This window comes from Sinocyclocheilus anshuiensis, unplaced genomic scaffold (assembly GCF_001515605.1).
Source record: "Sinocyclocheilus anshuiensis isolate Anshui unplaced genomic scaffold, SAMN03320099.WGS_v1.1 scaffold1065, whole genome shotgun sequence".
In the NCBI taxonomy this organism is placed as follows: Eukaryota; Metazoa; Chordata; class Actinopteri; order Cypriniformes; family Cyprinidae; genus Sinocyclocheilus; species Sinocyclocheilus anshuiensis.
The window spans coordinates 979482-996238 of NW_015555804.1; the positions used below are offsets into that span (position 1 = coordinate 979482).

At 38.8% G+C, this 16757-nt stretch overlaps 1 protein-coding gene and 2 long non-coding RNA genes across 6 annotated transcripts in view; 2 read left to right on the plus strand and 1 right to left on the minus strand.

Moving 5' to 3' along the window:
- Nucleotides 1–3720, plus strand: part of LOC107674956 (uncharacterized) — a 5438-nt gene extending 1718 nt beyond the window's left edge. Inside the window, exon 2 of the long non-coding RNA XR_001632563.1 lies at nt 1912–3720. This is a non-coding gene — a long non-coding RNA (uncharacterized LOC107674956). The remainder of the gene's footprint in view (nt 1–1911) is intronic.
- A 1768-nt stretch (nt 3721–5488) lies between these two features.
- LOC107674971 (uncharacterized) overlaps nt 5489–16757 on the minus strand; it is a 21689-nt gene continuing 10420 nt past the window's right edge. Inside the window, exon 3 of the long non-coding RNA XR_001632565.1 lies at nt 5489–5501. This is a non-coding gene — a long non-coding RNA (uncharacterized LOC107674971). The remainder of the gene's footprint in view (nt 5502–16757) is intronic.
- Nucleotides 6815–16757, plus strand: part of LOC107674970 (protein NDRG4-like) — a 26257-nt gene continuing 16314 nt past the window's right edge. Inside the window, exons 1-4 of one of the 4 annotated variants that reach the window (XM_016469134.1) lie at nt 6815–7119; nt 8589–8662; nt 13942–14032; nt 15019–15153. In XM_016469134.1, coding sequence (XP_016324620.1) covers nt 8589–8662; nt 13942–14032; nt 15019–15153 — 300 coding nt within the window. In that variant the 5' untranslated portion in view covers nt 6815–7119. The remainder of the gene's footprint in view (nt 7120–8588; nt 8663–13941; nt 14033–15018; nt 15154–16757) is intronic. The other 3 variants (XM_016469135.1, XM_016469136.1, XM_016469137.1) reach the window with 3 other exon arrangements.

Sequence of the window (16757 nt, forward strand, 5' to 3'; positions counted from 1 at the left end):
GAGAAAGGAAAAATTGAAATCGCATCATATGACCCCTTTAAGAATCCGTGACAGTGGCATTTACAGCTAACTTATTTACAGTGCATGCAAGATGTTTCTTGAAGTGCAGAGACTTACTTAGGTTTTAATATTTTATGAAGATGTAGTCCAGTGTGCAGTGCAAGAAAATGACAGTTCATTACGAAACCAAGGCTTTCACAGAGATTGTATGCAAGCACAAAGCAATGCTGCATATTTTGAGTAGACTGTGTGCTAGAACATTTCATTGTTCCTTAAGATTGCATTTCATTTGAATAACAAACACAGACAGAAAATATTCTGATGTTAACTAAAAAAAAAAGCACTGACGTCTTTCCACAATCCCTGCCTCTCTCAATAGACCTCTAATTCATTGCAGAATTATTCATGTTTTTAACTGTATGAGAATCCTGCAAACGATTTGAGATCCCATCTGTCCTCAGCTGACTGTGTTGCATCTCTTTTTAAAAGAGTTGGAGGAAAAGTATCCACTACTGTTCCCATGTCTGTCTTTGAGCTTCTTTTGGCTTCTTGCCGTTCCAGTGAGCCGATTTTCAGACCTTCCCGTTTGAAAAGAACAGACACGACTTGGAGGCATAAGAGGCAAAAGAGTGAGAGATGGAGAGAGAAACAGAGGTGTCAGGATTAGCTGTATCTAAGCTAACGCCCCCGCGCTGCTCTTCAGATGTGGCTAATCTCTCCCCAACTGGGTTTACATATAGCAGGTGGGAGGTTGAGAACAGTGTTTTATGCCCCGCCCCACCCCTTTTTAATATTTTTGATGGTGGAACCTGTGGTGGACTTCTAAAATGAGGAGGCGAAGTCCCCCCTCTGTTTTGTTTTTTTTCACAAATGTATTTAGGTTAATGGCATATGGAACATTTTTTATAGCTTTTATTTGCTTTTGCTAGCTTATTATTAGTATTGACCTTATTTTCAAACTATTAGTCATCAGATCCTCTGTAAACACTACAGGTGCAAAAATATTTACATATGATGCACCTTCAATTTAAATGAGCTGAGTGGTCGTTAAAATCTGGCTCATCCACAGATCATTATTTTGAGTTTGTTTAGATTCCAACATGCCAAAACAGGTGACCTCTTTACCAAATTTGTTCATTTTTTTTTGACTAGGCACTGCCTTCCTTGCCTTTTTGGAAAAAACAACCCTTGTGGAAACTCTGTTGATGTTGGATGTGTCGGAATGGATAGGGTGTTGGAAGATATTGCCCTTTTCTTTCTGAGGTGCACTTAAAATGCCTCATTCATCTGTTTTGTTTGCAGTATTTCTCACTGCAGAGAGTGACTTTTATAAATAGGGTGAGTGAGTGTTGGATGTGCATAAATGGTGTTTTTGTATGCCTCTGTCTCACAACCTCTCTCCTCACCTTGTTTTCCATTCTCTCTATCAATGTCATGTGATGCCAGTTTGACGGACAAGTGCGTTCAGGCTGATGAGAAAAAAAAAACATCCATGATATCAGAGTCGAGTGACCTGTTCTCCTTCGTTCCTGCTATAATGGAGGGATGAGTCATAGCTCAGCTGTCCATCTCTCGTGTTCATTTTCTCTTCATTCGAGTGGCATATTACCACATTTAAGGAGCATCGTGTTTCAGACAGAATCCAATTTGTACTTAAGCATGCGCTGAGACAACTTGTGTGCTGAAACACCTTAGTAACCGCATAGCAACAAGCTACAGCTTTCATGGGCAACCACACATTATCTTCAAAAAAAAGGTACAATCTACTTTTTTGGGGTGGTGTGGCATAGTGGCCAGCCATGAGCTGTCATCGTTTTGTCCTTGAGCAAAGCCTAACCCGCAAGTGCATTTCTCATGTTTTTTTATCAATCATGTAGTATGTCAAATAAAATGAGCAATTCTATGTTTCAGACAAAATCCGGTTCTGGATTCAAGCATGTGCTGAGGCAACTCCTGTCTGCATGGGATTCAACAACGAGGTGGTGATTGCTGGCACAGGAAGTATCAGTTCTTTAAAAGCAACTCAAATCACACTCAAAGCTAAGTTGATTTTCCACCATCAATGCAAAGAACAGGCTGTAAATAGAAAATTTGGATTCAACAATTGCAGGCCTAAATGGAATACTGAAATCCACACTATAATTATAATCTCAATTTATTTCCATTTATTTTGCAGTCCTATGTGCAATGAAAACTACGAGATCACATAAGACATTGCAATTGTGATGACCATTGTCTGGATTTGTTGCCTGTCCATTTTCAAGCAAATGATAATTCAAAAACAAAAAAGTACAGTTCCAGTGGGGATTCTGTCAACTTCTACTGTATTTCGCCCTTTGACACTCCTTATTCTGACCATCTATACTCTGGACAAAGATGTATAATATTGACACTCCCCACATTGCAGTGAGCCAGCTGTGTTGCCTCTGTGATAGCACTTGCCTTGGGTATGTCTTGCTTACCAGTGAGCAGTTTAAGGTTGTCACATTGGAACAGGTACAGACAACCAAACCTCAGATAAACAAGTAATCAAAACGTGCTTAGCCTATCAACTGTGGTCCACTCCGCTGCCAGGTTTCTCCCAATTCACCTCTTAAAACCTGGCTAGAGTCCATCTACTGTTCTAGACCTTTCCAAAAAAGGCGACTGACCTGATTTCTCCTTATCGCAGAGCTAATATAGGGACAAATAAGGGTCAATTAGCCTGCAAGATTCTGAGCCAAGAATGTGTGACTGTCTTTAATTTGCAACAAACAATGAAGTAGGGAGAAATGTATACTATGCTGCACTGTTGTGTACAGTATGTAGTGATAACTAGCCCATAATTCCTAATGAAGCTAAACATAATCCTTTAGGGCTGGTTTGAGCTATTGTATTAGCAAGTTTTAAGTTGAAAAGCGAGAAAGCAGCCTTCAGCAAAGAAGATGTCAGACTGCAGAATAATGTGAGTAGATAATATGTGACATCTCTCATTCAGTCAACTCAACAAGTGTGCTGAAATACTGTAGGTATTTCAGGCTTTAACATCTCTCTCAAACATTGACAGGAGGCTGTCATGGTTGATTCAGTCACCAAATCAGAACATATTTAATTTGTTAAAATGTAGGAACAGTAGGAACACTAGTGGGTTGCCATGTGCTCCCTTTCCCCCCTTGACTTTCAACTGTGCCAACAAGATAATGAGAAAAGTTTATTTAGATTCCTGATTCTGGCTCTATAGTGGGTTATATGGACTTTCCAACAGCAAAAGACCCTCAGAATTGCCAGGGAAAAGTTTTATAGCCATTTCGAAATTGCTGACAATTTCCAGCCAGAAGCTACTGGCTGAGTCAGACTAGCCAACAACATTTCTCTTTGTACAACATTAAAGAATAATGAAGACAGTGAGAGCGTAGGGGAAAACAAGGCATGGTGCAATTTTTCCATCCTTTGGATGTGTTAATTAGGATATTGGTTTGCTATGATTCAATGCTCTTGGCGTCTTGCAAATGACAAGCAGTTATCACACTCTATGTCATCTCCATCAGTATCTTCATCATCATCAGTATTACCACCACCCCAAACATTTATCAAATTGTTTACATCAAAAGTATGTAGTCAGGCATGCAGCTACTTTTGAATGACCATTAAAGTTTGTGTAAAGCAATATTAAATATGTGTTCTGAGTTTGTCACACCCGAGAAAAATGTTAACCACCCAGCCAAAATTGAATGATAAAAAGTTATTATGAAAAAATAAGCAGTATTCTCTGCTCTCAAACTCTGGGGGTGTGTCCGCTGTCAACGCTGAAACCACACTCACTCGCGGGAAAGCTGCCGCCTCTCTCAACTGTCAAATACCACTACAACCTAAATGGATGCTCCCTCTAGCAGCTTAATTGGATTTACACAGCCATACATGCATTTACGTGACGAAGGCATAGCTAGCTAGCAAACTGTAGGCTGTAATAACTAATGGTAATGACAGTAACTGAGCGAGTAAACCACTGATGCTAATGTGCTCTAGTTATTATTGTGTTAGTAAAACGGATGAGATGTTAAACCGAGGTCCTGACTCTCTGTGGTCATTAAAAATCCCATGGCACTTCTCGTGAAGAGTAGGGGTGTATCCCCGGTGTCCTGTTCAAATTCTCTCCACTGGCCCTTGTCAGTCATGGACTCCTCTAATAATCCCCATCCATTGAATTGGCTCTATCTCTCCTCTCCACCTATAGCTGGTGTGTGGTGAGCGCACTGGCACAGATGTACTGTGGCTGCTGTCGCATCATCCAGATGGATGCTGCACACTGGTGGTGGTTGAGGAGAGACCCCCTCATGATTGTAAAGTGCTTTGGGTGTACGGCAATACACAATAAAGTGCTTTATAAATGCTTCATTCATTCATTCATTAGGGGAGGGGCCATGCTCAGTGGCTCCAATGCATCATCGAGACATGATTTCAGGCCTGCCCAAAAAATCCTGAACACAAAAATGGTGAAATGGTGAAAAACTGGAGTTTTGGTCTAACTCCACAGTTCAGTACTACATAGTTCACAGCCTTTGTAACGTGCTTTCAGCAATACATTTCTAACATTTGTCATGTGTTTAGAAACAATTCTCTGAATTGCCTTTAGACAGACTTTAATAGAAAATTTTTATTGGCGTATTTACAGTATCTATCAACAGAACTGGCTAACTGGACCATGTTAACCAGCCTTGAATCCTTAACTGCCTCAGTACATTGAGCCAAGCCAATTTAGCTATAGAAGGTATACTAGCAAAAACTGACTAATTCCAAGAGTTAGGGAGAGGATGAAAAATATGCTTAATTACAACTGTTTTTGGTGCAAGATTCCTTGACTAACTTTAGAAGAAGTCTTCAAGGAAAAGTGCAGATTGCTATAAAAGAGTACAAAGAAGAAAACTGCTCTGTACCAACATGTGCATGGGTATATGTGTCTGTGTCTTCAAATCACACTGTGATAAGTAAATGCAGAGCTGATCCTCCCTATATGCAAAGTACGCAAGCTGCGTAGGGCCCCCGAAACACCAGGGGGCCCCTTGCTCTCAAAGATGATTTAATTTTAGTTTCGTTTTTGAATTTGGCCAGCGGTTATGAAAACATTAATGTTCATTTCTTTTAATGCGGTGTGCTGTCGCCCTTTCTACGTAAAAATCAGTCAAATCATGTTTTTTTTTTTTTATTGTTTTGTTTATTTATTTGGATCCCCATTAGCTATGCCCTAAGGCATTGCTAGTCTTCGTACCGTGAATGTCATACAGTCTTGCTCAAGACAAAAAAAAATAAAAATGAGTTGCGTACCGAGCCACGGAAGAGACACTGTTTCTCAAGCGCTTTCCGTGAGCGCGATTCGAGACGGAGTCAACACGGACAAAGGCGTTTCATTCATTCATAACTACCCCCGACACAGCTTTGCGTAGGTCCCCAAGAAGTCTAGGATTGGCACTGAGTAAATGTGTGGGTTTGTTATAGCAGTGTTTGGGTGTGTATATGAGTGTGTACTTATAATCTTGGGAGAACAGTTTCTAGTAAAAACTGACTTGATAAAAGCTCATGCTGCCAAATGTATGCCTTCTCCCCAGTGTTGGGAAGGTTACTTTGGAAATGTAATAGGTTACAGATTACAAGTTACCCTACTTAAAATGTAATAAGTAGTGTAACTTTTCAATTACTTTATTAAAGTAATGTAACTGATTACATTTGATTACTTTTTGATTACTTTTCTAAATTTCTAATGTTTTCAATTGTTAATCATTTTCAAGCATGTAAACCAGGCAGGGTTAACCTTACAGTAGTACTGAACACTGATTACTGTCAGACTTTCAAAATCCTTCATCACTTGAATTAAGATTATAATATTTAAATTTTAAAGGAGACATTGCATGCAAAATATCTTCATTTGCATATAAATGTGTCTTGGTAGTGCGTAGACACAACCACTCTACAATGATAAAAAGCCATTCACTCCTTTTTTTAATCCCCCAAAAACTTGGAGTTATCAAGCCAATATGATGTCATATTGCTCAGGCCCCTCCCACGACCACTGACGAACTGTCCAATATTAGCATATTTCCACCCTCAGCCAGTTGTACGAAGTCCGTAATTTTTCAAACCATATTTCTTTATGCAAAATGTGAGAAACATCCAATCATTTGGTATGTCTGAAAAGCCCTGAATGAGCTCTGTACAGGACATCCAGATTTAAAACTGTGACATGTAACGTCTCAGAGAAATCGCTAAAACATACCTAACAATGCCTTTGAAAAAAAAGTGAATCTTAAAAAATAAAGCATTTACATAAACCCATATAGGAAATAAAAGAGTTATCAAATAAGCATGTTATAAACTCCTGAAACATTGGTGTTTCATATTTTAGAGCACTCGCTGCAATTTATGAAAGAAATCAATTAAATCTGTATGTGGGAGTGTGTGTGAAAAAAATCAGATGTAACCCCCCTTTGTAATCGTTAAAATTTTCATAAGTAACTGTAATTTAATTAAAAAAATTTTCTCAGTAACTGTAACTGATTACAGTTACTTTTATTTTGTAATTAAATTACGTAATTCCGTTACATGTAACTAGTTACTTCCCAACACTGCTTCTCCCTGAAGTGTAAGAATCGTTTGTACAGAGCTGCCACTTGTGGTCTAATTGGACAGCCTTTCATTCTAAGCCTCCAGGCTTTACTCAATATCCCTGTCTCACTATTTCTTTCTCCTCTCTGTCTCCTTGGTTCCTGTCTGCCCTTGACTATTCTTTCACTCCTCTCCCGTATCCAGTGTCTTATCTCTCTGTCTCTCTCCTTGTGTGTCCCTCTTCTCTGTCCCTTTCTGTGATTGCTCTTTCTCTCTCCCTCCCTCTATCTCACTCTCATCTGTTGGTATGGCTCAGGCTGCATCATCCAAGAGGACACGTGTTCTCTGTTTATTACAGAGCAAAAGAAGGGAGGGGAAGAGTGAGCGAATGAGGGAGGGTGGAACAGAGGTAGAGAGATTCACACAGCATAGCCATCACTGGGTAGACAGCATCCTTCCGAAACGCACTCACGAGCAAACAAAAAGAGGCTAAACACATCAGAATCCTTTCAGACGACAACAGAACACAGTCCTTCAGCAGAGGTAAGAAATATCTCTTAACTTATTGTGGTCATTGTTGTAAAGAGGCACAAATTAGAATGATCATTCAAGAGAACTCTAAGACATCTGTTGTTAGGTCATGTTGAACACTTGGTTGTTTCGGTTCAAGGTGTACTGTACGATGATAAAGACACATCAGATCAAAAAGTGCCTCAACACAGGGCCTTGAGGGACTCTATCTCAAGAGAAGCATTAGAGTCCCTGCTGCGAGTATTACAGTGCTTGTGTCATAAGCTACACTTCATAGTTCCAGCTTCTGCATTGGCACGAATGGGAGGTCGACAGGTTAAATTTATTTACCCCTCAAAATAACTGCGTCAGACAGGGAAGCTTTGCCAAAAACAGCAAGCCAGTCGCAGTCCATCCAGACCACCCCATAAATTCAGGGTAAGTTCACTAACAGGTGCCCTTTCCTGTTCACTGGAGTAATGCTATCTGCTGTGGTGCTGAGAAGTATTCAGGTCTGTGTAATAACAGATAAGCAAAGCTTTTGTTTTCCTAATCTCAATAACACTTCACAGAATATCTGACGCCAGTGTATCTGGCTGGGTGCCAGCTTGCATAGGAGGCCAGGAGGGCCATGGAACTTTCCAGGGTGGATAAACTGTGACTTATCGTAAGCCTTGACACTTTCAGTTTTAAAGGGGTTAAAGTTTTAATGATGTTGTTAGCACGTGCTTTAAGATGAGAATATTTATGTTGAGTTTAAAATAAAACTGTTTTATGCTACAGCTAATGGCAACTGTCACACTTGGTTGACAACATAGTGTGCAGTTGAAATACATTTTGTCTGTGAAACTGAAAGGTTGGTGGAAATTCAAGCATGTACTTCAATTACTAATGTGTGGGATGATTACAGCTGTAAAGATGAATGATAATATGTGGCATGGTTTCGAAAATAAGAAAATAACAGATATCTTTCAGATACATTCAGCCTTGTAAAAAAGATGGCACTATACTGACGCAACTTGATGCAAGGCTGTGATACAATTTTTTTTTTTTTGGCTAAATCTCCCTGCAAGACAACAAGATGCCCCCATTTCTACATTATATAACAATGCAACAGACGCCTTGAAAACTTTTCTGTCTCACTCGTACAAAACCCATACCTCCTGGAAGCCTTCCCTGTTAGAACTGTTGTAATTTTCCTTCACTGAGCATGGGAAAATATTCTTCAATAAACTGCATGTTAGCTTTACTTTAATAGAAGCTCTCCTGGCTTGAGATTTATATAAAAAGTCATTTAAGTCATTTATAGAGGATTTTTACTAAAACATCTCTTTGTAAGAGGCATGCCCTGGGACAAGTTTGCATTTTAGTGTACAGAAGCTAAACTCGGAGAGGGCTTCCTCAATATCTTGCCCAGGTTAACGTACTTACTGTGAGAGTTTTCTGAATAAAGAATATTGTGTATAGCTGAATTACAAATGGATCTTGTTTTGTACTGATAGATGGGGCCCGGATTGTTCTGGAACTTCCCATCCAAGACTAGCTGCGCGGTTCCACAGAGCCTGCTGCAGACAATGTACGTAGTTCCGCCTGCAACCGAGGTTGTAGCCTTTCTTTTCCGTTTTGTAGCATCCATTCCTTCATTTTTTGCTTGTCTCTTTGCTTGTGAATTCCATGGCCCGTTGCTGTGTCTGACCACATAATGATCACACCTTGATTTGTTGACCAATCACTGGGCAATGGCCAAACAAGGTCAAGTGTCAGTAATCATCATTACTCTGCCGTAGATCATTATTCATAATATCATCATTGCCCAATAGCTGTTGATTGTTCCAGCCTTCAGTCTCTGACCAATCCATCCATGTAGGTTTATGTGTCCAAGCTGATTTAATGTAAAAAGATTATTTTATACTTGATTGTAAGTCTCATGTCCACTATATAGGAATCTGAATTATGAAGTCTTGAATGTCTTTCAATCAATTGTGGCCTGCGCTACGTGTTATTTGATAATGAAAATGTTCATATGCAAAGATGCATATCGACCTTGGTGTCCATTGTTCTGTATTGGTGGCTTTGGTACTTTGGATGCTTTTCTGTTCAAGAGGGTTCTTCAAAACTTGAACTGCCTTCTGCAGTTCTTGACCTCCAGTGCCCCCAATCTAGCTTATAATCAACTGAGTCACGTGTCACCAATTTCATGTTAATGAACTACAATAAATGAAAAATCTCCATGAATAATTTGACAGCACATGAGTGAGGAAAGCTATTATGGGCTTGATTGTATTCTGTTCTGACCTAAATAGATGTGCAGCTGTGATAAATGCCCAGGCTGGGGCAAAAGATCGCTTCATGAAAGATTTTAGATGCAGGTTATTTATCAAAATGGAACCATTAATATTTCAAGAAAACCACACCTAACATCCCTGGATTGGTTTCCTACTGATCCATACAGTAGAAACCTTTTTTAAGGAAAGTATCGGCCAGGTTACTGTACTTTTGGGCAAAGTAAAATGGCATTTTTGAGGACCACATACCAACTCACCTTCTGTCAGCCTGACTTACAGCACTAGGCAGCTCCTGACAAGAGGCAGCGTGAGGGGTTGGAAACACGGTTGATTCTGGTGGTACAACACTATCAGAGTGTCTTTAAAAGCCAGATAGCCATGATTGGTCCTTCAGATGTTACTCAGAATACCACTGGAGGTGTGAAGTGAGCTCTCTGAGGGGCTGAGATTACAAGAAGTTTCTGTGAGTTCCACAACTGCTTTTTATCTCAATTTTTATGTCTTTAATTTAAGACATATTCTGTTATTGTCTACTGCAGTGTTTCTCAATTCCAGTCCTCCAGTCCAGTCCTAACCTCCCAGAATGTTTTAGATGCCTTCATATCTAATACACTAAGAATCCGATGAGTTGAATCAAGTGTTTTATTAATGAGGCATCTAAAACATTCTGGTAGGTGGGTCCTCAGGACTGGAGGTGAGAAACACAGGTCTAATGGGGGGTGTGCATTAGTGTATGACTGAAGATCCTGGAACAGTCTATTTAGTGTGAGGTTTATGTGAGCTATTTATGTTCTTATGCCCATTTGAGTTTGTTTGTTTACTTTTTTTTCTGGCTTAACACGTTTCGTCTTCCATCACCCTCAACATTTGACCTTATAAAGTGGATCCTTAAAAGAATCTTGGCTATGAGTGATTTATACACATTAGAAGAACAAGAAGATCATTCATTCTATAAAAAACACAGAGAAAACTAACTCAGCAATGAAGCCAGTTTCTAGTGGCCGTAAAAGGAAGATGTTGCCTTGATGTTTGACTTTTTCCAGGAAGCAACAAGTGCTTTTTAAACACTACAATATCTCAGGTCTTCCACAGATTTCTTCCATACTTCCACACTGACATATATAATTTATTTTTATTTCCTGGTATATTTGATTCTGCCAGCATGTGGGTGGTACTTAGCACTCTCTACACCTTGGTTATGCAGCCATGTTCTTTCTATTTACCTCGATTATGTTAGCATCCAAATGGCTAATTAAAACTTCGGTCACTTTTATATCCTAGTAGCGATGCCAAGGAGACTGTACTGCTCAGCTTCTTGACATTTTGTGCCAAGATCCTTCGCCTATTTTGTGTTCAGAGAATGATTTTAGAATTCCGTCTGACATAGATTTAGTTGTAATAGGTTTTTTTTTTTTTTGCGCACAGCATAAACACACATTGTCCTAACCCAGTTTCCAAGTATTGACTGGGATTCTGTATATTAGGTCAGACCCTTGCCTTTGAGCAGATTTATTGATTTGGTGTCTGACAAAATACTCTTCCAATGGTCTTTCCATTGTCATATTCTCTTATGAACATTTTTATTTATTTTTGTCACTGAACAGCTCTGGCAGCTGCTCAACCTCTCTCAATACATGAACTCTCTATCTAGATCCAACATGCTCTAAACATGTCTGAGAGTGACCACATTATCTTGGTGACTCCAACCTGTATTTTTTTTCTAGTACTGCAGTTAAGACTAGCAGTGATGCCGTCGAAAATGATGAAGAAGGAAAGATAAAGGTTATCCAACTCCTAGAAGTTTGCAAGGGCATCTACTGGCATTGCTAGAGGTTACCATGGCAACACTGATGGGGTACAGAACCCACAAAAAATAAATCTCTGCACACAAGTTGATTTTGTCATGAATGTATTTGTTCTTTATACTGTAATTTTAGTACGGGATGATATTAATATTGTTGATCATGAATTAGTAAAACATCAAGTGTTATATTTAACCGACATATAATGTGACTTAAAAATCATAGATCCCAACTTTATATCTTTAGCCACACAATCCAAAAACCAGTCAGAGTTTAGTTATTGGTACATGGTAAGGTTGCTATTGCTATTGCTCATACTTGGGTTTAGAGATTTGAACAAACCCATAATCCTCAGTATTAAACGTTGGCATGTAACTCCTCATTTGGTGCTTTAAATTGTCAAGCTTGTTGTGGAGAGGTGTAGTATTTCTTTTATAAGCTATTGGACTTATCTAGTGACTTGGGCTGGACTCTGTTGACTTAGGCTAGTCAACAACCACATGCAACAAGCTAAAAAAAACTCTCAGAACACCTTAGAAACCACATAGCAATGGTGGTTGCATGGAGGCACTAGCAAGCATCACTCACGTTCTGTTTAGAAAGAGTAAAAATGTTGCTCTATTATGGTGTAGCAAAACAGAACACTAGTGATTATAATAATGATCTGAGAAAGGTCAGTACATGTGGGGGAGGCGGGAAGGCAAGATAGATCAACGGAGAGATCGTGACAGAAAGAAAGGGAGTGGGAAAGAGAGGCCAATTGAGAGTATTGTGGTCATGTCTAGACCTCGTTATAATCACCTCATGGGAGGTGTTATGCAACCAAAATAATCATTCCCTACAGGGCTCTGAATCATTCTATCCGTTCACATCCGAGGGTTTGATTTACACTGCTCATGATTCCAGATACATGCAGCTCTTGGCACTGACAGGAAATAAGAGTGGAATGACTTTTCTGTTGACTTGAAGTGTTCTGAATTAAACCCAGTTATTGTGCGATTCTTCCAAGAGATATCAAAGTGTTCTGTCATCTCTTGAGTAAAGGTGGCAACTATCTGCACTAATATTTTATGAGGTTGTTTTTCCTTTTTTATTTCTCATTCATGTTTTTGTTTGCTCATTTTCACAGCACCTGTGCTTTTAAGGATGGCAGGAATGTTAAGAGGTTCAGAAATGCTACTAAAAGATGCTAACGACTGTTGCTTAGCCTAAATGATTAAGCTAGCAATATTTCCATTAATGTTGTAAATAAATTCATGCTTCATAGTCTTCATCTACATACGCATATGTTTGCAGAACTATTAGAGACCAATAAAGTTAGCAGGAGGCTGTGGAGGTGTTTGTTAGCTTAGCATCGTGTTATGGAAATATGACACTGATGGAGCTCCCATGAGCCGACTACCTTCAGCTGCACAGCCGGAGTTTAATAAGTACCTAATGGAAAAGTACATTGTCTCTTCCTTCAACGGATACCTTCAGACAACCTGTGAGCTAATGTCACAATTGGCCATGTGCTCCTGGAGATTGACAAGTCTGTGCCTTTTTGTGTCATCGTGAATCTAACCACCAAACAACATTCAAGCCATGTTCACAATGCCACCTTATTTAAGTCCACAAAACTCCATAACCACATGTAGTTTTAAATTGTTTGGATCCAGATTAGCACTCCTGCTGAAAAAATGTAATTAAAACCAACTTCTGATGGTAGCTGGTTTTACACGGAGTGTGTCTCAATCCACTCCCTAGTTCAGTATTTAGTACACTGCCCAGGTAGTCAGTTATTTGTAAGACATTCCAGTGTACTGAAACATTCACTCACTGAAAGCATAAGTTGCTCAGTATGTTCTCCTGCTGAAAAACGTTGTCTTCTTCAGTCCTTTAAGTCATCAGAACAGTGATGTTGTTGATATGTTTAATGCATGATGTCATAAACATGTTGCACGTAATTGAGTCATTAGTTTCCTAATGTTTATTGGATCAAAGTCCTTGCTAGTGCCTGAAATCGTGTTTACGATATACTGATTCTTTCCATAAAGAACTAGGCAGTGGAAAGAGACGCAACCATGGTTACTAGCTGGTCCAAGCAAAATGGTTTAACTGTTTAGTTGTCCTGCCACCAGTGGGGCCGAGATCAAACTAGTCCCCACCAGCTTAGCTACTAAATGTTCCAAAACACAGCTTGACCAGCTTTACCACCTTAAAGACCCCTGGGAAATTGTTCAACAAGTGCAGTTGTACATATTTCCTATTGAGACAGGAAGTTTGAGCAGGGCATATTGAAGAGGTTATGTCTCAGCCATAAACCTACACATTTGTGACTTGATTACAGGTGGTATAAGGAGACATTTGGATTCTAGAGAACATCTGATTGAACAAAAATATGTAGTGCAGGATGAGTCATCAACATTTGTTGCCTGTTTTTCAGAAAGAGAAATTCTGTCCATTTTAAATGTGCACATCTGATTAAAGTTCATTTAGTACATTTTTAGGAATACTCTACAATATAGATGATCTCAAAGCTAACAGACATGGGGTGAAAGCTACAAAACTACAATTTTAAAAATCATGACGAACTACCATTTTGATATCATGGGGTCTTTAAGCTGGTATGATCTGTTTTTTTCCCCCAGCAGGGACTGTATACAAGGTTTGAGTGGTGTAGGTAATATTACAATATTGGAGCACCAGACGGATTTGATTAGATTTTGGTTTGCTCTCGAATAGCCTTGTTAATCTCAGGTGTGTGTGTGTTGCCATGGTGATTGCAGGTTGCTCTCCAGGATGGCTGGCATAAAGGATCAGCAGTTCACTGAAGAGAAACCGCTACTGCCAGAATCCAGGGGACAGGAAACAGAGATGGTAAGTATGTGTGTGAGCGAGTATGTGTGTGAATTGCTAAACATAGTAGACCAGTTAAAAATGGCCCCGTTTTTAGGCAAGAGAACAAAAAGTTGGATGTGTGTGTGTGCATGATAAAGGATTTATCTATGCTCACCAAACACCACATTTCATCTTAATCCACACATCTGTATTAAGCTAAAATGAAATGAAAAGCATGACGTGTTTAGTGCCAGTAAAAATAAATGTCTTAAAATATCAGTTAAAAGTTTGGGACACTGGACAATAAGTGGTGTACTACTTTTATGCTTTTCTTTAGAAGTACTCTGATATTCATCAGAGCACAATTAATTATAGACATTTGAGTGATGCTAACATCTGAAATCCATTGATTAATGATGCAGTCTGCTGTAATTCCTAACCCTTACCTGATTAAATCAATGTAGAGAATCAATCAAATGCACTGGGTTTTAAGTTTTAATTTTAAGTGCAAAAATTGTGATTTTCCAGGCCAGGAATTTTATAAATTCTTGGTAACACGTAACAATAAAATTGTATATGCTCACATTAGTTGATAAGGTGTCATGAACTAGAAATCAAAATGTGTTTTTTGAAGGCATACAAAACCCTTGAAAAAAACAAACAAAATTTTTTTTAGAAATTTCTATACAGAATTAATATTTTTCTATTCATGTACAGTTCTAGAACATTTTGTCATTTTGTCAAACTGCAGTGTAATCCCTATAAAAAAGATTATAAAAATTAGCATTAAATAATCGCAAATGATTGGAAGTCATGGCAGTTCATTCATCAAAGCTTGTTGTGTGGATATTGTGTCTGCTGCTTATTTTTCCACATATCACACAGTAGTACCATTCATGCATATCATAATTTTTTTTCTTCAGCTTCTCACCTCCACCACCAAAGCATTGTCCTCCGGTCCTATAGAGGGCACTGTCTGCTGTAGTTTGCTGTAATAGTGTTTGTGTCTGTGTGTAATGTGGCAGGCTAAAGGACAGTGTGTGCACGCGCTGCCCTGTGCTACGCCATCCCCCCCCACGGCTCGCCCCCCAAAACGCTGGCATGCCATCGCCCGACACTGGCTCGGCCTGACACGCCGTCGGACCAGCGGGTACTTCCCGGTAGGCTGATTACCGCACAGAGCATGTCCACGCTTCCAACTAAAAAATAGTCATTTTTCTCAAGTCCTTTGTTACCTTATCTCTGTTAGAAAAGACCAAACAAGGCCTAATATTTTCTCTCTCCCCAAGTCTCTACCTAAAAACTCAGTTTCACATAGCCTACTGTCTGATTTGGGGAAAATTACAGATTTGAAATCGTGATGTGTGCAACATAAAAATTTTATTTTTGGCACAATGTTTATATTTAAACACACTGCTAATTAACAGCACAATTATAAGCAATAATCAATGGATTACCTGTGTCATTTAATTATTACTATTTTTATCATATTTTATATTGTTATTATTATTTACTTATTAATATTATTATTTGCTTAAGCTAATTTCTTTGCACATGATAATGGTATATAAAAACAAACATCAACAAGTCACAGGTTTCTATTTAGCTTAGTTTTTTTGTTTTTTAGCTAATCAGTGAAAGTCAAATCAGTGTAGTTTCAGTAATCAGGACTTCAAAACACCACAAAAAAAAATCAGATTTTTACAGATTCATTTCACAGATTCATTACGATTTTTGTTGCATATTTATTGCAACATGACTGTAACGTCAGATGCAATGCTTAGAAATGCCAATAGCTGTGTCTGAATTCAATCATTTATGTTAACATATGGCATTCACTGTAAAGTGAATGTGTGAACAAGAACGAGAGAGTGTTTTTGGACAAAACATATGCTCAAATGTGTAAATAGTACAGTAATGGCTCTGAATATGTTGTCGTGATAGCAATATATCATGATGGACATGAGCACAGGCCAAATTCAGTTCTCTGTCCTGTCCACACAGACTCTTGTCGAGCATTGTGCTAACACCTATATCATTGCTATGGGAACCTGTTATGATATGCTGAATTCTGACTATGGATCACCTGCAAAATGGCATTGCTTAAGATAGGATTTGAAAAACAAATCAGCTCTATGTGCAATGTGAACAAAGCTTTATATACTACAATGTCATAAGTTTCAGTTCCTCAAGAAGAAAACAGCACATTGTTGTTTACCTGTAAGGCTGCCCCCTTTTGCACTTCTGAGGTACTGCATTAGAATTTTAACCCTGAAAAGGAGAAAGGAGTGACACCTGCTGGTCCGACATTAAAACTGCTTTTGCTTTTCTGCTGCCAACAGCTCAAACTGCATGCACTAACCTCGTTCTTTAGGTTTGTGGGTTTCTTCCTGCTTCTGCCAATCTGCACAAGAATCACATTATAAGTGATACTTGCTTTTCCAAAATGGATGCTTTGTTTTTATCTTATGTAGATTGTGCTAATTCATGTTACCTTGCCTTTTCAGAAGAATGAGATGGATTTTTATGTTATTCCTATGGTGACTGTATTGTGATACAATTGTCTGGCAAGGCGATGTTGTCCTGTTCTCAAGCTGTGCTTTTACAACTGTGTTTTGTACTCATTTCACCTTTTTTCCATAGCACATTGTGTTCTTAACAGTGTCTTTCTATGAAGGTAAAATGACGTCAAAAAGATTGCATACGCAGGGTAATATTTGTGGAAGTGTACATAAGACTGTAAGCGTAAATTAAATTTGCATGC